The sequence below is a fragment of the Furipterus horrens genome, unplaced genomic scaffold, assembly GCF_987537825.1.
Source record: "Furipterus horrens unplaced genomic scaffold, mFurHor1.1.pri manual_scaffold_6, whole genome shotgun sequence".
NCBI classification, from domain to species: domain Eukaryota; kingdom Metazoa; phylum Chordata; class Mammalia; order Chiroptera; family Furipteridae; genus Furipterus; species Furipterus horrens.
Window position 1 is genome coordinate 172,609,516 of NW_028327176.1, and position 24,334 is coordinate 172,633,849.

General features: G+C 39.4%; 1 protein-coding gene across 1 annotated transcript in view; it reads left to right on the forward strand.

Annotated features, from left to right (window-relative positions):
* ARFGEF3 (ARFGEF family member 3) overlaps positions 1-23,009 on the forward strand; it is a 157,450-nt gene extending 134,441 nt beyond the window's left edge. The window contains exons 27-34 of the mRNA XM_090279907.1: positions 5,567-5,695; positions 7,101-7,277; positions 8,729-8,843; positions 9,588-9,690; positions 9,939-10,070; positions 11,503-11,624; positions 17,220-18,441; positions 19,665-23,009. Coding sequence (XP_090136033.1) covers positions 5,567-5,695; positions 7,101-7,277; positions 8,729-8,843; positions 9,588-9,690; positions 9,939-10,070; positions 11,503-11,624; positions 17,220-18,441; positions 19,665-19,856 — 2,192 coding nt within the window. The 3' untranslated portion in view covers positions 19,857-23,009. The remainder of the gene's footprint in view (positions 1-5,566; positions 5,696-7,100; positions 7,278-8,728; positions 8,844-9,587; positions 9,691-9,938; positions 10,071-11,502; positions 11,625-17,219; positions 18,442-19,664) is intronic.
* Positions 23,010-24,334: the final 1,325 nt, after the last annotated feature.

Here is a 24,334-nt window from a genome sequence, read left to right on the forward strand (position 1 = left end):
TGTAATTTCCTGTGAATTGGAGTTCAGTCTAGTAACTTTGGCTAATTTTTAGATCAGTTAACTCATGCTCCTACTTGATGTCTTCTCAGATGACCCTGTCTTGTTGCTAGATGTAGAAATGGAATTGATATCCTGAAAGGGGTCTAGTGTCTGGGAATGGGGTTTTTCAAACCCTTGAAAATGACTTTAGGGAGGTTTCTTAAATTTGCTTTTGCGTCTGTTTTACATTTCCCTCCTGTTTTATTTTTCTATTACAAATTTATATGGTGATGGGTTGAATATTTACAGTTTCCCGTAGAAATTATAAACAGTAAAACCTCACTAGTTCAGACTAGTTATGAAGATGCACTATAGGAAAACCTAATGTAGAGAACAATTAAAATATTGGAAATTGGCTAGATGTTGCCTAATTTAGGTTTCATTTTCATGATTATGTAAGAATAATTTTTACTTAGCATTGTAAACCTCCAACCCAGACAATTATAAGCAGAAGCTTATGTTGCTTATCTATAATACAGTCTTTAAAACAGTTCTATCAATTTCCCAGTCAGGGCACATAACTAGGTTGCACGTCAGGTCCCCAGTTGGGGGCGCAAGTGAGAGGCAACCACACAGTGATGTTTCTCTCCCTCTCTTTCTCCTTTCCCCTCTCTGAAAATAAGTAAATAAGTAAATAAATGATTAAAAAAAAAAACAGTTGTAAATGGTTTGTATGTACGTAACTGAGCATTCCCTTCCCATTTATGCAAATCATTAAACCATTTCTTTCTAGGCAGCCCATCTTCTTGTGGATAAAATTCAGCCAAGCACTTAAAAGTTTCCCATAGTATAGGTTCATGGAGGGCTTTCAATTATAATTATATAGAAAACATAGCTAAATCAGAGAAAATAATAAAAGTAGAAGCTTTAAATTAGTTTTAATAACTAATTCTCACTATTGATATATTCTGAGATATTATTTCTCTGGTTTCCAAAGGCAATTTACTTTTCTTTCCTAGGAAAATTTTAAGCATAAATAAAGACAGAGTGTTACAATGGACCTTCATGTGCCTATCACCCAGCTTCAAGTGTTATTAATTTATAGCCAACCTCGTGTAATGTGTATCTACACACACACACATGCTCACTCTCCCTGTATCCCTCACCCCACCCACTTCCTCCTTTCCATATTATTTTAAAGCAAATCTCAGACATTAGTATGTGTTCTTTATTTTTATTTATTATTGCTTATGCTGTTACAATTGTCCCAATCCTTCTCCCTCCCCATCCCCCTTCACCCAACCTGCACCTACCTCCACGGCCAATCCCCACATCGTTGTCCATATCCATGGGTTCTTCATATATGTTTTTGGACTAATCCTTTCACCCTTTTTCAAACAGTCTCCACCTCCCTCCACCCCTCTTACTACTTTCAGTCTTGTCCATGATTCTATGCCTCTGGTTTTATTTTGCTCATTAGTTTATTTTGTTCATTTGTCCTCTTATAAGTGAGATCATGTGGTGTTTGTCTTTCATTGGCTGGCTTATATCACTTAGCATAATAGTCTCCAGTGCCATCCATACTGTCGCAAAAGGTAGGAATTCCTTCTTTCTTATTGCTGCGTAGTATTCCATTGTGTAAATGTACCACAGTTTTTTGATCCACCTGTCCACTGATGGGCACTTGGGCTGTTTCTAGCACTTGGCAATTGTAAACAGTGCTGCTATGAACATAGGGGTGCATATGTTCTTTCGTCTTGGTGTTTCAGTATTTTTAGGGTATATTCCTAGCAGTGGAATCGCTGAGTCAAAAGATAGTTCCATTTTTAGTTTTTTGAGGAAATTCCATATTATTTTCCATAGTGGCTGCACCAGTCTGCATTCCCACCAACAGTGCTCTAAGGTTCCCTTTTCTCCACATCCTCGCCAGCACTTGTTGTTTGTTGATTTGTTGATGATGACCATCCTGACTGGTGTGAGGTGTTATCTCATAGTGGTTTTAATTTGCATCTCTCTGATAGCTGGTGATGATGAGCATTTTTCATGTATCTTTGGGCCCTCTGTATATCAGACATTAGTATGTGTTCTTTAAAGATAACAAACATGTTATTATCACACCTAAAAATTAACGGTAATTCTTTAATAACGTTAAATATCTATTGTGTTAAATTTTCCAATTTTCTTATGTTAGGATTCACATAATTTCCACACTTATATGCTTAGCTGATATGTCTCTTAAATCCTTTTCAATTTATATATTTTCTTGCCCAACTCTTTTTAACTCCTTTGCAATTTATTTGTTGAAGAAGTGGGGTATTTATCCTGTAGTTTTCCATTTGGATTTTATTGGTTGCCCCCACCCCCATTATGGTATAAAGTGTTTTACTGTCCTCTGAATTTTCTATAAATTAGCTTGCCCACACCTGCTTATACAGGTAGGGCAAAAGTAAGTTTATAGTTGTTTATATGGATGTTCAAATAATGCAGTGATTAATAAATAATAATATATGAATAAGCTCTTGTGTTTCATATACTCACAACTGTGAATCTACTTTTGTCCCACCCTGTATTTTAAGGTTCATAAGAATTTCTTATCACTTCCTTTTATTATATTGTCCATGACTTCAGTTTTGCCTCCTATTAATGGGGATATTTAAAACTGGGAAAGTAGTTTTTTATGGAAATATTTAAATGTAGTCTTCTGATACAGTTTTATTTTTCAAGAAAATTAGAATTAAAGTATTAAAATGTAGCATGGGCTACTTTTTATATTACTGTTGCCCTTTTGTATGAAGCTAAGGAAATCGAGTCCTTTTTATGAACAGATTTCTGATATATATTTTGTTCTCTCTTTTTTTTTTGGTATATTTTATTGATTATGTTGTTACAGTAGTTCCAATTTTTTCCCCCTTTGCTCCCCTCTGCCCAGCAACCCCCTCCCCCCAACAATCCCCCCCCCTTAGTTCATGCCCATGGGTCGTGCATACAAGTTCTTTGACTTCACCCTTTCCTATATTCTTCTTTTAAAAAAATAATTTTTTATAACAATAAAAAAATAACAATACCCACTCTCAGACTTAAGACCCTTTAAATCTTATCAAGGACAATGGTTGAAGGTCTTGTGTTTCTCTAGCTGCTTCAAGCTGGACATGGTCATCGTCCTACCTACCCTTGGGTCCAGAAATCCCTAAGAAGAGTGGGGGTGCGGAAGAGAGGGTGACCTTACCACAAATATTTCTAAAGAGAGTGATATGAAGAAATGTTGGTTCAGATAGTGCTTGCAAAAATGGCAAGCTTGAAGCTATTTGGATCTAATAAAAAGAATTCATGTTTTCCCCCTCACCTAGTAATGAACAGCACTAAAAGTTCATATGTTATTTTTAAAATGAAACTCCTGGAAGAGAAGAAAGAGAAACATGTGTACTGAGGGATGTGAACTGCTCTCCGTGATGAACCTGTTGACACTGCGAGCATCTCCTCGCCCATGAGTAGCATACGCAGTGGTCTGTATGTATATAGGATTGAGTGGGTGCCAGAATGCAAACTACCATGAGGACAGGTCAATTTAAAATAATTTATAGAAACCAAAGATGAATGGCCCTTGGGAAAATGGGGTACTGGGAAGAGCAAAGAAAGTAGATGAGCACAAGCAACAAAAGAAAAAACAAGTAAGTTAGACCTCAAAATTAAAAGCTTTTATGCATCGAAGGACATTATCAAAAGTAAAAAGACAACCCCCAAAATGGGAGAACATAACTGTAAATTGTATATCTGGTATGGTTTTAATATGAGCCATGATTTCATAAAAAGGAGAGTCATGGCTACATGAAAATGCCGTCATGATAGCGTAAAAATACTGAGTCATGGTTATGTAAAATACCGTCATGACAACTAAAAATGCCGAGTAAGGTTATAAAATGCCAAGGCATGATTTCATATAAATGCCAACTCATGATTTTGCAAAAACGCCAACTCATGATTTTGCAAAAACGCCAACTCATGATTTTGCAAAAATGCGGAGTCATGGTTACATAAAATGATGAGTCATGATTCTGTGGAAAAGCTGAGTCGTATTTATATAAAATGCCAAGTCATGAGTTTGTAAAAATGCCAAGCCATGGTTGTGTAAAATGCCATGTCCTGAGTCCTCATGATTATGTAGGAAAAAAATCCAGACTATATAAAGAATTCCTAAAATTCAACAACAAAAAGATAAACAACCCTCTGTAAAAATGGGCATGGAGGCCCTGGCTGGGTATTTCAGTTGGTTAAAGCTTGTCCCGATTCCCAATACACAAGGCTGTGGGTTCGATCCTTGGTCAGGGCATATACAAGAATTAGCCCATGAATGCATAAGTAAGTGGAACGACAAATCGATATTTCTCTTTCTCCCTTCCTCTCTCTAAAACCAATGAAAGAAAAAATTTTTAAAGTGTGCAATGAATGTGAGTAGATAGTTCTTCTAAAAAGATATACAGGTTGCCTATAAGTGCATGAAAAGGTGCCCGGTATCATTAGTCATTAGGAAAATGTAAATCAAAAGCATGATGAAATACTAGTTTACACCTGCTAGGATGGTGATAGTTTCAAAAGAACAAAAACAGAAAATAAGTATTGTCAAGGATGTGGAGAAATCAAAACCTTCATGGGAATATAAAATGGTGCAGCTTTTATGGAAAACAATTTGGTGGTTCTCCAGAAAACGAAACAGAATTGCCATATAACCCAGTAATGCCACTGTTAGGTATGCACCCAAAAGAATTGAAAGGAGGGACTCAAACATATACTCCAGTGTTCACTGCAGTCATAGTCACATTAACCAAAAGGTAGAAACAAAACAAATGTCTAATAGATGAATGGACAAAATGAGGTGTATACATACAATGGAATATTATTTATTATTTATCCATAATAAGGAATGAAATTCTGATACACGCTACAACATGGATGTACCTTAAAAATGTTATGCTAAGTGAAATAAGCCAGACATACAAAAAAAAATTTATGATTCAACTCACACAAAATATCTAGAATAGACAAAATCAGAGAGCTAGAGGTTACCAAAGGGGCTGGAATGAGGGGAGAATAGGAGTTATTGCTTAATGGTTATAGAGAATTTTTGTTTGAGGTGATGAAAAGTTTTGAAAATAGTCATGATGGTTGTACAACATTGTGCATGTAATTGATACCACTAAACTGTACACATAAGAATGGTTAGAATGGCATTTTTGTTATGTATATAATAAAATAATATTTTTAAATGACTGACAACGATGATAGAACTAAAAGGACATTATATTATTTTGCTATCATCAACTCCCAAGAAACTGACAATCATTTCATATAGAATTTGCAAACCATATCACCTTCTTCCTGCAGGGGAATAAGAAAGAAATTTGAGTGTTTTTTTTTCCTCTTTGACTTTTTCAGAACATATAAATCATAATCTCTCCATTTATAGGCCCTGAGGGCTGCCTCCCACCTAGAGAGCATGTGGCAGTTTACAGACCTCTTACATATTTGGTCTTGCAGTGATTCTGTATGATGGTTAACCAAAACTCGCAGTGGTCTGGTTTTTGCCTTCCAGGCCTGATAGAAGTCTGGGTCATCCTGCTGGAGCAGCTGACGGCAGCTGTGTCCAACTGTCCACGGCAGCACCAACCTCCAACCTTGGACTTACTCTTTGAGCTGTTGAGAGATGTTACCAAAACACCTGGTGAGTATTTCTGTGTCTATCATTTGGGGCAGGTGTTATACATATAACGTTTTCCAAGAAGATATTTCTGTAAGTGCCTACTTGTTTCACTGCTGTACCGTAGTAGATGCTCAAATAAACATGTCGAATGGCTCTGAAGCAGTGATGTTTAAGGTATGTTCTATGATTACGTACAAGTCTTCCCACCAGGCCATTTACAAATAATGTGTGCCGACCAGTTAGTTGAATGTGTTGGAGCCCACAATATGGCCAAGGCTGTGGTATCAATGCCTTCATGAGCCAGTTGGCTTTATTCTGTTCCATAAACAAAACCCTCTTCTTTGGTTGGAACACACATGCTCTTAACCCCAGAGCTTTCAGTAGGGCTCACCGCGTCTACTACTGACATTAGCAAACCACTCAAATATATATGCAGTATTAAGACAGAAATATCATGATTGTATAAAGGTCATACGTGATTAGGTATGTAAAAAGACACTTAGGGATCACCTAGTACCCTGATAGTACAGGAAAAGAATGTCCCTTAGACATTTATTTCTTGTTCTGAAGGTTAATATACACACTACTTATCCAAATTGTCCCAAGATTAAGGAACTTTTTATAGGCATTTTAGTTTTCATTAACAGAATCAGAACCACAAATGAAAGCACTAGTTTATAGTAATGAGGAATTTTGTATTCAATATAAACTAATGAAAACTTGATAATTGATACCGTTTTAAAATCTATTGCAAAGTTTATATCAGAATTTTTTTCAGGGAAATTGTCATGGCTACTCTCATGTTATAAAGTTAGAATTTTTAAAAATTATCTTTCTCACAAAGATTTTTATTATGGCATTGTATATAAAGCAAAATAGAGAAATGCCTTAAATGTCCTTCACAAGGGAATGGATAAGTCAACTATTGTGTAAACATACAGTGGAATAGTAGGTGGCAATAAAAATTAGGAATATCCAAATTTGCTGACAGGGAATGATCTCTAGAACATGCTTTTAAGAGCAAATATCAACATGTAGACCAAGATTTACATTATCCCATTTATATAAAATAAAAAAAGCAAAACTATATTTTTCTGTTCCATATATATACTTATATTTTAAGGGTAATTTTCTTATATGCATCTCTATGTTTACATCTGGCAACTAAGTAGTTGATCAAGAAACTTAAGCTTGAATGCAGTTATGTATCACTGGCATAACTAAAATCATGCCCCCCCAAAATGCCATTGGAGATCTATATTCCCCAATCAGTGGTCAGTTGTTTTTCCTTGCACCTTCTCAGAGAACAGGGAGCTCCTTCAAAAGAGACTGGCCATGCCAAGAGACAGCGAAGGGCTTCCCTTTTACCTGTTACCTCAGGAGAGTTGCCAAGATCACAGTTCTGATGCTGACTTTTCTTTTTCAGGACCAGGATTTGGTATCTATGCAGTTGTTCACCTTCTTCTTCCTGTGATGTCCCTCTGGCTCCGTCGTAGCCATAAAGACCATTCTTACTGGGATGTGGCCTCCGCTAACTTCAAGCATGCCATTGGTCTGTCCTGTGAGCTGGTGGTGGAGCACATTCAAAGCTTTATACACTCAGGTATCTGTAGTGCCCGAGTGGTTGCATGGAATATTTCTTTAGTAGTCAGTAACGCTGTCTAAAAGTGCTTAGTAAATCCCTAATGCTCACCAGTGCGTGATTTTCTCCTGGGAATTATTAAAACAGAATTAGATAGTCAATGCCAGCCTTCTAACAGTAGATTGTGAAAAAGAAAATTGGTACCATGTGTCCTGTACACAGTGATCAAACTGAATATTTAAAATACATGTGTGACCAAAAAGAGAATACCTGATAAGGTCTAGGATATCTGTGCATTAGGAGAGGGAGGCAAGTTCAAGTATATAATAGATTAAAAAGAAATATCCCTGTCACCTGGGGATGGGGGAGGGGTGTACCGTGTTGTCCTGCTTCATCGGGGTGGGTAAGTGGAGGAGGCAGCATTTCGGAAGAGGCTGATGTTATGGGCAAGAAGTTGCTTAACAGGTTAGGGGTGAAGTTTCTTAATATCTGTGACACTTTGAAAACAGATCTGAAAGTGTGGATTGGACAGTATGTTGAAGCCAGACGTGGGAGAATATGACCACTATGGTAGCAGAGGAGCAACATTTGTGAAATATTTGAGAGAAGAAATATTGCTGCCAGCTCTAGCAGTTACAAACAAAAGGGAAAGGCACTGGAAGTATGAAGGAAGGGGATGGGGAGAGGCTCTTTTGTTGGAGGGATTAGAGAAATTAATGAGAACTTGACCCTAAGTGAGAGTCAAAACCTCAAAGATAAGACCTGGTGTCTCTACTGAGCTTAGTAGAAAGATTTATGGGGGAGGGGAGAGGAATGCTGGGTTGGGGGGAGCCTAATTGAGAAAGAAAAGAATTTGGTGTTTCCACAGGTAGGTGATATCTGTGTTGCTAAGGGTAGATGTTCTTGGCCAAGTCATTGCTTTGCACAGTATGGAACCCTTACTGAAGACTACTTCCGTAGCATCACAAGGACTTTGAGAAAAAGAACACTGATGTGTTCTCTGAATTGGACAAACAGAATGTGATTTTTGGAAGTCTCATTTTTTTAGCCCGGGGATAGTATGGAGACTGAAGCCAGACTGAAAAGGTTTAGGAAGCAGTAGGACAGAGAGAGTTTTTTGTTTGTTTTCCAACAGCATTTAATCCAATTTAATTCGACAGTCTAGAAAGTATGTTTTATTCCCCTCCTTTTTTAAAAGATTTTAAATTTTTTATTAGCTAGTTTTCAGGCTACATAATTTCATGTTTTATTCTACTTAAGTAAATTATATACTTAACTTTGAAAAATGTACACGAACACATAAAAGTGAACCACATATTTCATCTTGCTCTATCAAAAATGAATATTATACATATTTTATCACTCAGATATTTTTTTAATCACTCAGACTTTCTTATTTTGCTGTAGTTGCCATTGCAAGCCATTCATTGATACGAGTGTGGACTAAAACCTTGATCTGCTTCTCCCTGTAGACATCAGGTATGAGAGCATGATCAACACCATGCTGAAGGACCTCTTCGAGTTGCTGGTCGCCTGCGTGGCCAAGCCCACGGAGACCATCTCCAGAGTCGGCTGCTCCTGTATTAGGTGAGAAGGCTTCCTGGCTCTTTATGAAACCGGAGTTTTTAATTATAAAATCCAAGGAAGTTAAAATTATCCTTCTGGTAACCATCTACTCTTTAGATTGACTCTGTGCTCATAATATTTCTTCATTTCGGTGTTCAGTTGGCAAATACTTATTGTGTAGGTATTATATACAGTACTCGGCAGCACAGAGGGGTATAAGCCAAGGTCCCTACCCTCAAGGAGCAGTTAGCCTATTCTAAAGGACACAACAGAGAGTCACAGCAATAAGGAGTAACTGTGAATGCCAAGAAAGGACAGGAAGAAAGTAGCGTGGTCAACAGGGCTTTACGTAGTGATGACACTTGATCAAATCTCCCAAGGTGAGCTTTCTGACAGGTGGGGACATTGCAAGCAGGAGAACAGCATGAATATATGGAGATAAGAATTACAAGCGACAGAAGGGGTTTTTATTTTATTTGTAAAGGAGTTGAGGACAACGGGGCTAGAATGGAAAAATTAATACACAATAGATACAGTCTTGCATGCAAGCCTAAGTTTAAAGATTGACCTGTTGATATTTTTACATTAAAATGGTTTAGGAAGTAGTAGTTTGACGACAAAATACCAGATGGCCCAAAGGCACGAGTGATGAGAGACAGCCAGCCTTGTAAGGAATCTGCAACCCGTGTGTGTAGGTAGCTATAAGGGTCTAAGTCGTGTGGCAGTACACTGCACGGATTTAAAGCGTCCAGCTCCTTTTGGCAGGTACGTCCTCGTGACGGCAGGCCCCGTGTTCACGGAGGAGATGTGGAGGCTGGCCTGCTGTGCCCTGCAGGACGCGTTCTCCGCCACACTCAAGCCTGTGAAGGTAAAGTGCTCACAGGGAGCCAGAGCAGGGTCCTGTCTTCCTAACCTCCCGGTGCCCCATCAGGTCAGCCAGCTGGATGCCACCTTCCTCCTCCTAGCCGGCAGTCTCGCTTAAATCTTGCAGCGGGGGAGAAAGAAGTAGTTGGGTCAGTACTCTTGTCCCAGACCCAGTGCCACCATCAGACTTGAGATAGAGCCTGGAGCCACGAACCCAGAGGCACCCAGTGAAAAACTGCTGTTTCTCCGCAGGACCTGCTGGGCTGCTTCCACAGCGGCACCGAGAGCTTCAGCGGGGAAGGCTGCCAGGTGAGGGTGGCGGCCCCCTCCTCCTCCCCCAGCGCCGAGGCCGAGTACTGGCGCATCCGGGCCATGGCTCAGCAGGTGAGAACTTTTGATTCCTGGGATTCTGGAAGCTTGGCATACAGCTGAGAGTCCCTCCTGAAGGTCTTCTATCACCATGCTGCCTTTCATTCCCTTAGGGACCTATAGCTCCTGCTTCTGACCCCTTGCCAGTGCTCTTCTTTACCAGAAATGATTTGAACCCCATGGACAGCGTTATGGCCCTCCCCTCCATCACTTGCTGTTGCATCCTCCAGAGCCCAGATCAAGTAGAGCCCTTTTTCTACCTGGCCATGCACTTCATGCCTAGCTTGATTTGCTTGGGCTGCTTATAAGTATTAATAATATTAAATATTACTGCTACTTCTAGACTGGGAATGCCAGAGGATGGCAAACTTATTTGTTTTTTTCCTCTTCTTCCATTCAGAGTACAGAGCTTAACATTGACAAGTTTCTTAATAAATTTGAGTTGAATGTAGCTGATCAGTAAAATTAAAATGTACTTACCAATGCAGGTTTCACCATATACTTTTTCTTGTAGCACATGTCAAAAGTGGTAATAAGGCTGACTAGGAATGACACTAACAGAGAAGCCGAAAGGGTGGTCCTCCGAGGGGGTGGCTTCTCTAAATAGGAAGCCATTACAGCTGACTGGATCAAGCATTTTCCCACGTGCATGCCGTGGTCTTTTCAACCACATCCCACCACACAGTGAGAACAAGAAAATGTCAGTGGAATCCTATTCTGAAATAGGTCATTAATGGAGAAGAACAATAGAGACCATTTAGTGACTCTTCCGCTTTTTAATATTTCTCATTCTTCCTCAGTCCCAAACCTTCCTCCTATATTGACTCTTCACATAAGCCAGTATTCAGTAATCTGATAACTCTTACAGAATTTGGAGTGAAAAGTTTCCTTAAAAATACTCCTGTTTTCAAGGGGAAGTAGTGAAGGTAGGTTAAATCAGTACAGTGAAATCATTAGGATCGGAATCCAGGAAGTGGTTCCTCTTTTCTTAGTCACGTCTCCTGCCAGGACTAGTGATGCAGCCCATATTCTCTACTAGACAGCGGAAGAAGTCCTGACTGCTTTTTTCTTTTTGTATGTCACAGTCAGAGAATTTCTTTTACAAATAGAGCCCCTCTTTATTTACTTTTAATTAATATTAAACATCAGTGCCTGCTCTTTGGCGTGGAATGAATTATCACATGCTAGAAGTAGTGACATTAGTGTCAGCAGCTAACATTTATTGAATATTTGCTCTTCTGTTCTAATGTTTTTCCTACATAATACACATGTATGCATTCATTTAATTCTCTCGACAAACATACCCGCTAGGAAATCATTGTCAACCCCATTCTATAGATGAGAAAATGGGTAGAGAGAGGATGCAACTTGCCCAGGCATCCAGCTAATCTCTGAGTCAGGTCGAGGATGGCGGAGCTCTGAACTGTACCTCTGTGTACCCATACAGGTGTTTATGTTGGACACCCAGTGCTCACCAAAGACTCCAAACAACTTTGACCATGCTCAGTCCTGCCAGCTCATCATTGAACTGCCTCCAGATGAAAAGCCAAATGGACACACCAAGAAAAGGTAAGAGCAAAGCTTCTACCTATGGGGCACTTATAAATAGGAAAGTTCATTCATCCCCATTTCTGGCTCATGGTAATCCAAGCTTTCTCTAAGAATACCAAAATCCTTGCAGAGTCTTTAGCAAAGGTCTTCATAGGAAATGGTTAGCCTTTTAACCGTATTTCCCATGTTTCAGATGTATTTGTTCATAGGGCTGCCACAAAAAAGGACCATAAGCTGGGGGACTTAAATAACCAAAATTTACCTTCTCCCAGTTCTGGAGGCTGGAAGTCAGAGAGTGAGGAGGCGTCAAAGTCAGTTTCTTCTAGGTTTCTAGAGGGATGTTTCCTTCCTGTGTCTTCACATGGTCTTTTCTCCATTCCTGTGTCCTCATCTCCTTTTTGAATAAGGACACCAGTCACATTGAATTGGGATCCACCCTAATTCCTTCTTCTTAACCTAATTATTTCTTTAGAGACCTTTCTCCAAAGATAGTCACATTTTGAGGTATGATGATGGGTTAGGGATGTTAGGGATACAACTCAGTGTGTCCACAACATCAAATACATGGTAAAACTATTTCCATTTTAGGGAGAGTGTGTGATTTTCCCAAAAGTTAACTGCTTAGTACAGCAGTTTGATTAATACAACCATTTCAGTGAAATTTCCAGGTACAATTTTTTTGTCAAGTGTGTGGTACATACAAAAGAATATATAGAAGGTTCAAAAGTTATAAAGAATAAATTAAAACTAAAATAACTATGAACCTGTCACCTGCCAGTCCCCCACGTTCTCTTCCCCAATTCTATGCCCTGTTTTCCCTGACTGCCACTCGTTTTCGTAGGTGATCATTTTTATCTATTTTGTGCACCAAATATTGTGTACTCCTTTTCATATATTTGAAGCATTGATTTATTGCAGACTTTCAGTTTTTTCCTGTTTTCTCTTTTTTATTCCTAGATCCCTTCCAGCCAATTATTCTTGCTGAAAATATTTTATGAAGTAAAAGTGGGGGAAAGGAATAATAGACTGAATTCATGTTATAAATAAAACAGGAAAAACAGAATAGTCTAATATTTCTATGCTATTTGTTTAGAATTATTAAAAGGTTAAGATTTAAAGTTTATCAATATGGTTCATCAGTTTACTTGGTACTTTTAATGGACATTTAGCCCCTTGATGAAATACACACACACACACACACACACACACACACACACCAAAAAAAAAAAAAAAAAAAACCACTAAATTTTTTAGCACAGGCCATTGTGCCTAAAAGCATTCCCTAACATTCTTTAAGTATTTTACATTCTTGGGCTCTACACAGGGGAAGCTCTTACAGAATGCAGTAGAAGATAAGTTAGACCTAAGACAATTTTGTATATGCTGATCAGCTACATTCTCAAATGATTTCTCATGTTGAAATCACCCATGGAGGGGGGAAAAGAAATCTAAATCCAGAGTGCAACACTTAAAGAGAAACCTGGGTTTTGTTTTTAAGTCAGTTTGATATTGATCACCTCAAGCTTTACACAATTACCTAATCTTAATGGAGCTTTAGGTTGTACAGTTGATCCTTGAACAACACAGGTTAGGGGTGCCAACCCCCCACAAAGTAAAAAATGCACATTTGACTCCCCAAAAATAAACTACGTATAGCTTACTGTTGACCAGAAGCCTTACTGATAATATAAACAGTTGATTAACACATATTTTATATATGTATTCTTGCAAGAAAGTAAACTAAAGAAGAGGAAATATAAGAAAATCATCACAGAGAAAATATATTTATAATATTTATTGAAAAAATCCATGAGCACTGCAAACCCATTATCTCTGAAGTCAGCCACTTGTTACACAGCTCATTCTCAATTATCCAGTCCAGAGACTTGCTTTCCTTTGCACTTTGCATCAGAAGCAGAAGGGGAAGGGGTAAGTTTTAGCACTTCACAGTCCCCCTTCTTACAGGGTATGCTGAGAACTTGAAAAATTATTGTTGACTTTCTTTGCTTGAGATCTTTCTTGACTAAGAGTTGCATGTCTACAAACAGTTATTTCACTTTTTGGATATCTTTCTGTAATTTTGATCTCTTCACCACTGCTTCTTTGTCCACTGTTTTCGTATTACTGTATCATTGAGCTTGAACCTAAAATAAGGGGAGTTTCTGTCTTTTGCCACATGCACAGTTAGCCATTTTACATCCTAAGCCATCAAAGGAAATATCTTGGTTGATAAAAATGTTCCATTATTCAAATGTGGCCTTGATCAGCGGGCTTTGCATTCCTCAGGGAAGATAACAGAAAATATCCTGTGGGCTGTGGTGGTTATACCCTCAGAAGACTGACCAAACTCACCCTCAGGTCGTGCTTCCTAAGTCAGGAGTCAGGAGTCTGGGCTGCGGGGGCCGGGGGAGGGTGACGACCGCAGGTCAGAGTCAGCTCTCAAGGACAGCATTGCACCAGGCATTGGTCTGCTTAAGCACCTGCACAGAGAGCCAGTGTTTTTCTGCTTGTTTGGGGTTTTGTTTTCTTTTTTGAGGCTTAGCACTCCTCCCACCAGCCTTTTCCCAGGCCCACGAGGACTCGACAGAGTGGTGGGGAAGCCAGACAAGGGAACAGAAGGATTTGCTTTTTCAGTCAGGCTCCTAGAGTTGCACATGAAGCCCTAGACCAACCTGGTACCTCTGGATGCCCTCTTCTTCAGAAGAGTGCACATTCGGGATTCCTAGTACCTTAAATCACTTACTCAAAATGACTTACATAGGAGCTGAGGAGGGGGAAAGAGCGTTACTGTTAATGGCAACAGAGGTTCCGTTTGGGAGGATGAAAAAAGTACTTGAACTAGAGGGTGGCAACAGTTACACAACACGGTGTATGCATTTAATGACACTGAATTGTATTTTTTAAAATAGTAGCTTTGTTATTACATCTTACCACAAAATAAATAAAGTTTCTTAAGTGGTGTCTTAGGAAGGCTTGTGGTTTGGGAATGACAGTTCTTTGCTACTTCCTCATTCCATTTTTGCTGAGCACACTGTTTTCCCCACTGTACCACTGCATGAAGACCAAGGAAAGCCATTAAATGTATGGAAGGATTTTTGTTCTTTTCTGCTGATTAAAAAAAAACTTTTTCAGTGACGTCAGTATCATGATAGAGTGACACTACCCCTTTGTGTCTCTTTTCCAATCTACAACTGGTCAGGCATCCATAACCCAACAAGACTCCTCTGCTCACACACAAGGGTGCCTGAGAGATCCACACATCGGTACCTCTGAAAGAGGGGGATCTGGAACATTCAGAGGCAGAACTGGGGGGCAGTCAGGGGTGGCTCTGCAGACCCGGATGCTACAGCTGAGTCCACTGCCCCAGCAAACGGGGTGGAGGAAGTGGGGTGCAGCCCCCCACAGCTCAGCAGAGGGTAAGAGGGTCAGCTTCTGAGAATCCAGCTCCCTTTACCATGTTGGCGCTCATAGCAGTAGCAGCAGAGAAGACACATCTATGACTTTCTGGCCACAGCACAGCAGCACCAGTAGCTATAGGGAAACAGGTAGCAGCACAATGGGCTTGAGAACCCGCTGCTCCCCCAGCATGCCACGTCCCCTCACCATGGTAGTGCCCAGAGACCCGAGTGACCTGAACACAGTGAGGGTACCCATCACCCTGGCTCCCACAATGAATGGCATTATAACCTGAATTGTTAAAATCAAAAGTACCTAAGTAAGATGTCCACTACTTAAATTGCACCCACAGAGGAAAAACCAAGGTAGCACAGTAGCCCAAAAAGGAAATGCCAAGTCTTCAGAAACCAGAGTCATGGAAGAATATGACCTAAATGATAGAGAATTGAAAACAGCTGTCAATTCAGTGAGCTCAGGAGTAAAATTAATGACGAGAAGGAGTATTTTACCAAAGAAATTGACACTGTGCAAAAGAACCAAACAAATTCTGGAGCTGAAGAACTCAAATCCAGTAAATGAGATGAAGGGTGTGGCCATGTGGAAGAGAACTAGCAAGCTCAAAGACAAAAATCTAGAAGCGATTCAGGTGGAGAAGGAAGGAAAAGTAAGGTTTTTTAAAAATGAAAACTTTGTGAGAAGTACCTGACTACATTAGAAAGGACGTCATAAGGACAATGGTGTCCTAAAGTAGAGGAGAGGGAGGAGAAAGAAAGAAAGAAAATTACATGCCAATATCTCTGATGAACATAGATGCAAAAATTCTTAACCAAATACTAGCAAATCAAAGACAACAATACATTGAACAGATCATACACCACCATCAAGCAGGATTCATTTCAGGGATGTGCAAGGATGGTTGAATATCCGCAAATCAACGTGACACCACATTAACAGAATGAAGGTTAAAAATCATCTGTTCTATAGATTCAGAAAAAGCATTTCACATGATAAAAACTCTAATAAAATGAGTATGGTAGGATAGTACCTCAGCATAAGAAAGTCCATATGTAACAGGTCCATAGCAAACATCATACCCAATGGTGCATGCAAATGGAAAGCTTTTCCTCTAAGAACAGGAATAAGACACTCTATTCAACATCGTCTAGAAGTCCTAGCCAGAGCAATTAGGCAAATAAAAGAAATAAAAGGCATCTAAATTAGAAAGAAAATAATAAAACTGTCACTATTTGCAGACAATATGGTTTTATACACAGCAAACCTTAAAGACTCCATTAAAAAAAACTATTAAAAATAATAAACAAATGCTGTGAAACTGCAGGATACAAAAGCAAGCTACAGAAATCCGTTTGTCTCTAAATACTAATAGAGAACTATCAGAAAGAAAAATGAAATTAATAATCCTATTTACAATAGCAACAAAAAGAATACAATACCGAGGAATAAACTTAGCAAAGGAGGTGAAAGACCTGTACTCTGAAAACTCCAAGATATTGTTGAAAAATATTGAAGATGACACAAATAGAAAGATATTCCATGTTATTGGATTGGAGGAATAAACATGTTTATATTATTGAAAGCAATCTACATATTCAATGCAATCCCTACTGGAATCCCAATAGCATTTTTCACAGAAATAGAACAAAAATGTTTGGCTGTCCTTCATGTCACATGATGGAAGCACTGAACCATTAATATATATGCATCTAAAGTATTCATAGTTAATCCTGGTAAACGATTTTGGCCCTTAGAAAGCTAGACTTCAGTAAGATTATTAAAAACTTTGGGTTAAAAAAAAACATTTAAAATAAATAAAACTCAACAGAAATTGTTACTTTTTGATTTCATATGTTAATTTATTACTCATAACTATACGAGTTAATAAAATGTGTCCTATTCCAAAATTGTGCCTATATACAACAGTTGTTTTAAAACTCTTCTATTCTTTCCTAAGGCTTATCAATGATTGTTCATCAGTATCATAAGAATTCTATAGCCCCTAGACTTTAAAAAGTGTCAGGAATTCCATTTATTATGATTTAAATGGTTATTGTGTAATGCTCCTTTTTAAGGAAGGCAGAGTACAAGTAATTTAGTTTGTAATTTTGCATATGTCATTGTGAACTGTATACAGTAATGCTTTTAAAATATCTCATGTAAGGCAGAAGGCTACTAATCAGCCCTTCTTTTCATTTGAAGTGTGTCTTTCAGGGAAATTGTGGTGAGCTTACTATCGCATCAAGTGTTACTCCAGAACTTATATGATATCTTGTTAGAGGAGTTTGTCAAAGGTCCGTCTCCCGGGGAGGAGAAGACTATTCAAGTGCCAGAAACCAAGCTGGCCGGCTTCCTCAGATACATCTCCATGCAGAACTTGGCCGTCATATTCGACCTGCTGCTGGACTCCTACAGGACAGCCAGAGAGTTTGACACCAGCCCTGGGCTGAAGTGCCTGCTGAAGAAAGTGTCCGGCATCGGGGGCGCGGCCAACCTCTACCGCCAGTCTGCAATGAGCTTCAACATCTATTTCCACGCGCTGGTCTGTGCTGTTCTCACCAGTCAGGAAACCATCACGGCCGAGCAAGTGAAGAAGGTGCTTTTCGAGGACGACGAGAGAAGCACAGACTCGTCGCAGCAGTGCTCGTCAGAAGATGAAGACATCTTTGAGGAGACTGCGCAGGTAAGCCCCCCGCGAGGCAAGGAGAAGAGGCAGTGGCGCGCTCGGATGCCCTCGCTCAGCGTGCAGCCCGTCAGCAACGCCGACTGGGTGTGGCTGGTCAAGAGGCTGCACAAGCTGTGCATGGAGCTGTGCAACCACTACATCCAGATGCACTTGGACCTGGAAAACAGCATGGAGGAAGCGCCCATCTTCAGGAGCGACCCGTTCTTCATCCTTCCCTCCTTCCAGTCGGAGTCGTCCACCCCGTCCACTGGGGGGTTCTCGGGGAAAGATACGCCTTCCGAGGATGACCGAAGCCAGACCCGCGATCACCTGGGCGAGTCCCTGAGCCTGCGTGTGGGCAGTGGGGAGACCCTGATGCTGCCCCCGAGCCCCAAGGTGGAGAAGAAGGACCCCAGCAGGAAGAAGGAGTGGTGGGAGCATGCGGGCAACAAAATCTACACCATGGCGGCTGACAAAACCATCTCAAAGCTGATGACGGAATACAAAAAGCGTAAGCAACAGCATAACCTACCCTCCTTCCCCAAAGAGGTCAAAGCGGAGAAGAAGGGAGAGCCCCTGGGTCCAAGGGGCCAGGGATCCCCGCTACTGCAACGTCCCCAGCACCTGATAGACCAAGGGCAGATGCGACATTCCTTCAGTGCAGGCCCCGAGCTGCTGCGCCAGGAGAAGAGGCCCCGTTCCGGCTCCACTGGGAGCTCCCTGAGCGTCTCGGTGCGAGATGCCGAAGCCCAGATCCAGGTGGGTTCCTGCGGGCCATCCCGAGTCACGATTGCCTGAGACTAGGACGTGGGTGCTGTCTGTATCAGTCTGAAAGTGGGAAACTGACACTTTATTTGATAATTTCAGAAATTATTTTTATGGGTTATGATAGATACTGAGAAATAAGATGAAGCTGAATCTTATAAAATGGATGTACTTGAACTGGCATGGAGTCCTGAGTTTATCACTTGAAGAGGCATGGAAGAAATTCTCTAATTGTAAAGAATTGTATAAAGGAAAAAAGCAAAGTACATGGTATTACATGGTACACCAAGGAATTGTTTTCATCTCAAGTTTTGCTAACCCACTCAGAACACATAAAAATTCTTATTCTAAAGAGGACTATGAGCATTCCTGTTCCTTCATGTATTTCATATTTGTAATTCCATCATATATCAAAAATGAGCTTGAGAAGGAAACAGTGTTGGTCCTGTTTTGTTTGGTTGAAGAATCCATGAGATAGGAAGAAACAAATAGAAGGATCTGGAGTCACAGTGGGCCCTTTAAAAATAATCTGATGTTTAACTTCAATTGTGGACTCCTGCCACAGGCATAATAAGTCAGACAATCTTGAGTCCTAGGATTCCAAGAACTTATACAGAAATGTATCCTTCGAATGAACATAAATTTAGAATTAGTGGGAATTTCTTGCAAGATGTGTTAATTTCCTCTAAAGTATTTTTCAGCATAGAATTCAGCTTCATAATTCAGAATCCAGGAAAATCATGGACTAGATTTGCAAAAGTCCAAACTGGGATGTGATTATTCTTTAATAGATGACCTTCTTGACCAATAACATATTTTAGTAACTGTTTTTCATGTCTTTGAGATTTGCTCATAATTTTAAAAGTTATCCTAAATTCAAGTACACTATTTCAGATTTCTAGGCATTGCTATAGTGGCTGCTGAGTAAAAGTGTTGTATATCCTATGGAAATCTCATTATGAAAAAGCAAGAGGGTTTTTAAAACAGGAATAGATAAGGTTTTTGTAGTTTGGGAAAGCTGGAGATAAGGTATTCGTAATGTTAGATAAGTCTCTGCAATATGAAGTTAAAATGACAATTTATTAGTCAAGACTAATTTATTACAGCCTAAAAGCCTGCAAAAACTCATTTGCAAATAGGCAGGGCTTAGCCACACCTGAGAGTTCAAATGAAGCCACTGGAGAAAGCTCACAATTCTCTTAAATCCTTTCTCGTAGGCATGGACCAACATGGTGCTAACAGTTCTCAATCAGATTCAGATCCTCCCAGACCCGACCTTCATGGCCCTCCAGCCCGCAGTGTTTCCGTGCATCAGCCAGCTGACCTGCCACGTGACTGACATCAGAGTGCGCCAGGCTGTGAGAGAGTGGCTCGGCCGAGTGGGCCGTGTCTATGACATCATTGTGTAGAAGACTCACACCCAGAAATTCGTGGTGAGGGCTCAAGTATGCCTGCCAATCAAACTAATAGCATCACCTACCCCACCAGCCCCACTGAAACCAGTGTCTCAGAGAATAATCAGCTGCTCCCAACTAATCAGCATGGGGGGCCATTCTGGATACCAAGGCTATATCTAGATGACACAAAGGTTACTCTGATTTTGCACATTATTTCAGAAGAGTCTCTCTTTGTTCCTTGACACATTTCTAAATCCTGACGTTTATTTCCCAGTGCTTCTGCCTGCAATGTTATTGCCAAATGGGTCACTTACAAGGACCAGTCCTCTGAAAACTCTGCATTGATCCTCCACTGGATCCATTTTTTTAAATGCAATTGCTAAGAAAATACCTGCTGGTAAGTCAAGCTGATATATAAACAGGCAACTAGTACCAAGCATTATTCATTAGAGAAAGATTTATATCATGATTGTGCATTTGGTGGGGAAGAAAACAACTAGATTTTCTTGTATGTCATAATCAAGAAAAGGGTGGCTTTCTCTGTAAAATACTCCAGAACATTTAAAAATTGTCCTAAGTTGTCAAGATCTTCTGGTTGCTACTTCACCAACTTCCTCGTTTAAGGTACTGCTGTGCCTTTATTCCCCTACTTCTAATGGAAGAAAATTCTTTCCTAGTAGAATTTTAAGTCTTTGTCATGGCAGCCTTTGACACACAGTACCCAGCAATATTTGCTGATACAGATATTGCCCAGAGACAGAAGACTGACCAGTTACCCTGGCAGTCCCATTAGTCTTTGCTTTTGCTCTAAAGGCAAAAAAGAAAAGGGAAAGAAAAAATGGTGCCTTAGTCCCTTGTTTTACAGACATTTCTATGCCCCACAGTTATCTAAACATAAGGTTTAACATTTGGTTTTTATGAAAACAAAACATTAAAATGCAACTCATTTGATATCCATTTCCCCTTGGAGGAAAGGAAGTGATTTCTCCATTCAGTGAGCAGACTTCTCAGGGAAGGGGGCAGGAAGTGTGGGGTAGAGAGACAGCTGGACAGGGTGGGAGTGGGAATTATAATGAAATCATTTTAATCTTCAAATACTACACAACAACCATATGAAATTATGGTGTTCATTACACAAGCTCTCGTCTCAGAAGAAAACTAAAGGAGGAGACACAGAATGAAGTCTAGGAAATGAAGTACTCAGTTTAAAATATTTCTCCCCTCTGGGAAGTCTATTTACCTTACGTCTGAGGTCCTTTTATTCAGGCCAATATCTTAAGTGGATATTTCTTTTCTTAAATATTACTAGAAAATTAATCTGGAACCTTTATCTTACTATGTATAGTATATTTAATATCTCTTAAATAATAATAATGATTAAAACTCTTCAGTCAAGCCTATTCATTTATATTCTAGAGAGTTAGTTGCTGTGACATATAATTTCCCAGCCCCTAAAAATATATTCATAATTGAATATGTCATTTTTTAAAAATAAAGCATCAACCCTTTGATACTGAAGAATCTGAAATTGACAACTTTATTTAGTACTGGTATTTGTAAATTTTGTTTTCCTTGAGAAACATGTAAACTTACCTACAAGGTTAACAGAAAGACAGAGCTATTTACTTAGGCAATTTAAAAGAAGGAATTTTATCTTTCAGTATGCCACCTAAATAAAAGTCACTGCAGAATCCAGAAGACATTTTTTCCGTTCTACAAAACATTCTTTGCCTTCAGTTTTTACTTGTTAGATATAATACTTTGAGTTTAGAAACAGATCAACTATTTGATCGTAACAAGCAATGAATTGTTGGGATAGCAATGAGCTGTGTTTGTGCTTTTGAATTTTTATATCTTATAGGTCAGGTAGATACCTTTTTTAAAAAACAATACCAGTACACCATAGCTGGGATTTTTGTTTGTTCATTTTTTTCTGGTTTTGTGTGTGTGTGTGTGTGTGTGTGTTTATGGCTTAAGTTCAATTCTCCTTTGTGAGCCTGTGAGTACTACAAAATTTACTGGGGTTGAGGGGACTTCCATAGAGTATTAAATCAAAGTAATTACAAAATGTTTATATGTAGAAACTTTTTACAAAGTATAAAAATTTGAAGGAAGCCAATCTCAATTTATGAATGTCATATCCCAGTGTATGTTTGCTAATTATTTATAAATCAGAATTCATTATCTCACAGATTGTCTATTCTGGATCTCAGGCTAGTTTATGAAAATAAGTTTATCCCATACTTCTCCGTGCTCTGGTACTAACCTAATTGTGGGTACCAGGGTAAAAAGATGAGAGGACACACATAGCTCTTTCCCTATAATTTTGTAAGGGGGTTTTGGTGCCTTCCCATCACTTTTTCCATAACCCACCTGAGACCACATTGGTCTTCAGCCCACCTTCATTCCCAGCATACTCTTGTGCTCTACATCCAGGTCAGAGTTCAACCAAAAAATTAACTGTCACAGCAATACTTCCCAGAAGTATTTGAAGTCTCCAAAAGGGACACTGCTTGATACAAATAATCTCTGATGAATAGGACTTCGGGTCACAGTGAAGTCAGTTGAATCCTCCCAGGGTGGGGGAAAAAGGGAGATAATTAAGAGCCCTTGCTAGAGAGAGGCAGACTGCCCCGAAAGTCCCTCACACTCTTCTGGTGTCTCAGTTTCTGCCTTTCCCCACCATTTCTGAAAGACAAAGGTCAGGACAGTCTTTGTAGTTAAAACAGTTATTACCAAATATTTATAGATAGAAGCAGAATAAGATTTTGCACATTGCTTTTGGTTGCCGGGATTTCCTGCCAAAAATGTGTCACTCCAAGGTTGAGATTTATTCTTTTTCTAATATTTTGGTAAAGTGCACATCATGACAACTCAAAGTATAAAAGAATTCCTGATTCAACAGCTCAGCCAAGTATATCACACCGTTCATCCAATTTCTCCTTGCCATGAGGGCCCAGATTTGATGGAGGGCTAATAGTTTGCTCCAGGCTCTCCCTCCTAGTTCTTGCATCTCCTAAGCAGCTTTTCAAGATGTTCAAGCTGCCTGTTTATACCATCTTGTTCTTTCTCCCTTTAAGATTATTCTCTAGCCTTCTCTTCAATACAAAACTAGGCACCTTTTACCATTTTTAGGCTATTTAATGACTGGCCAAGGCTGATGCTAACATAATGGCTCAAGTTAAAGTATTTTCAAAAGTACCTTTAAATGGAAACTTCGTTATAAAAATATCATAAGGCTTATTGTTCTTGTTGTTTTAAGAAGGAGGCTTATACAGAGTCAGCTGAAAAAGTGGTATACAGTACAGTAGTCCCTTTCTCTATATTGCAGTTCACTTATCACGGCCTCACTGTATCGCGGGATTTTTTAAAATATTATATTTAATTATTATTGTGGATTTTTCACTATAAGGTTAATAAGGGACTGGGAATGGTTTACAAGTGTGTGGGAAGGGTTCATAAAGCCTTAAAATATATATAAATACTAAAATAAATGTAAGGTTCCTGCTTTGCGGATTTTCACCTATCGCAGGGAGGTCTAGAACGTAATACCCGCGATAAGTGAGGGACCACTTAAACTGCAATTACAGAATGGATATCATTGACTTCCTCCACATACATCACAATACTGCTTATACAAGAAAGTTTTCTTTCTCAGAACGGAAAATCATTCATGTCAGTCCCTTCAAACTAAACAGGCCTTTGGAGCTGAAAACAATAGCAAAATAGTCACAAACAGCAGGGAGAAGGTGACATTTGTTGAGTGCCACTGTGAATGTAGGTCTTCACCTACATTATCATGTTTTATTTTCACAAGTAGCCTTGTGAAACAGGTATTGTTTTCCTTATTTTTTTAGATGAGGACATAGACCCACAGAGGTTATGAAATTAGCCCAGAATAACCAGTAAATAGCAAAGCTGGTTGCAAAAGGGGTATTCCTGAATTCAAAGGCCATGTTATCTCTACTGCACCGTGCTGTAAATACAGAGTAAACACTTGAGTGTCTTAAGGGATTAAAGTTAAAATGAGTTAGAAATACCTGATTGATATCCCAGATCCATAATGTTATGGGGATTTTTCTAATAGTGTCAAAGGAAAAAAAGGATGATGTTTACATACAGAAAGATCATGTATAACAATATTTTGAGTGTTCCAATATAAACAAAATCTAAACTTCAATCTTAAAGCAGACCTTCAGTGGTAATTTAGAAAACGTGCCAATTAGGTGGAAATAATAGAATAATGTTGTTCATGGCCAGTTGTTCTGCAGGAAAAACATGACAGTCTGTGCCTGGAATGATGTGCACAAATGGCGAACCTTTTTCAATGACCATTTAATCACTCAGAATAAAGTGCCCTGTAGCCAACAGTGCCTCTCTACTTGCTTCCCTGGGAAGTATATAGCACTCACTTTGTAGGTCCGCATCTAAGTTCAGGAACATGCAAAATAACCATTTTCAAGTGCACACTGAGGAGGAAGTCTTAGACA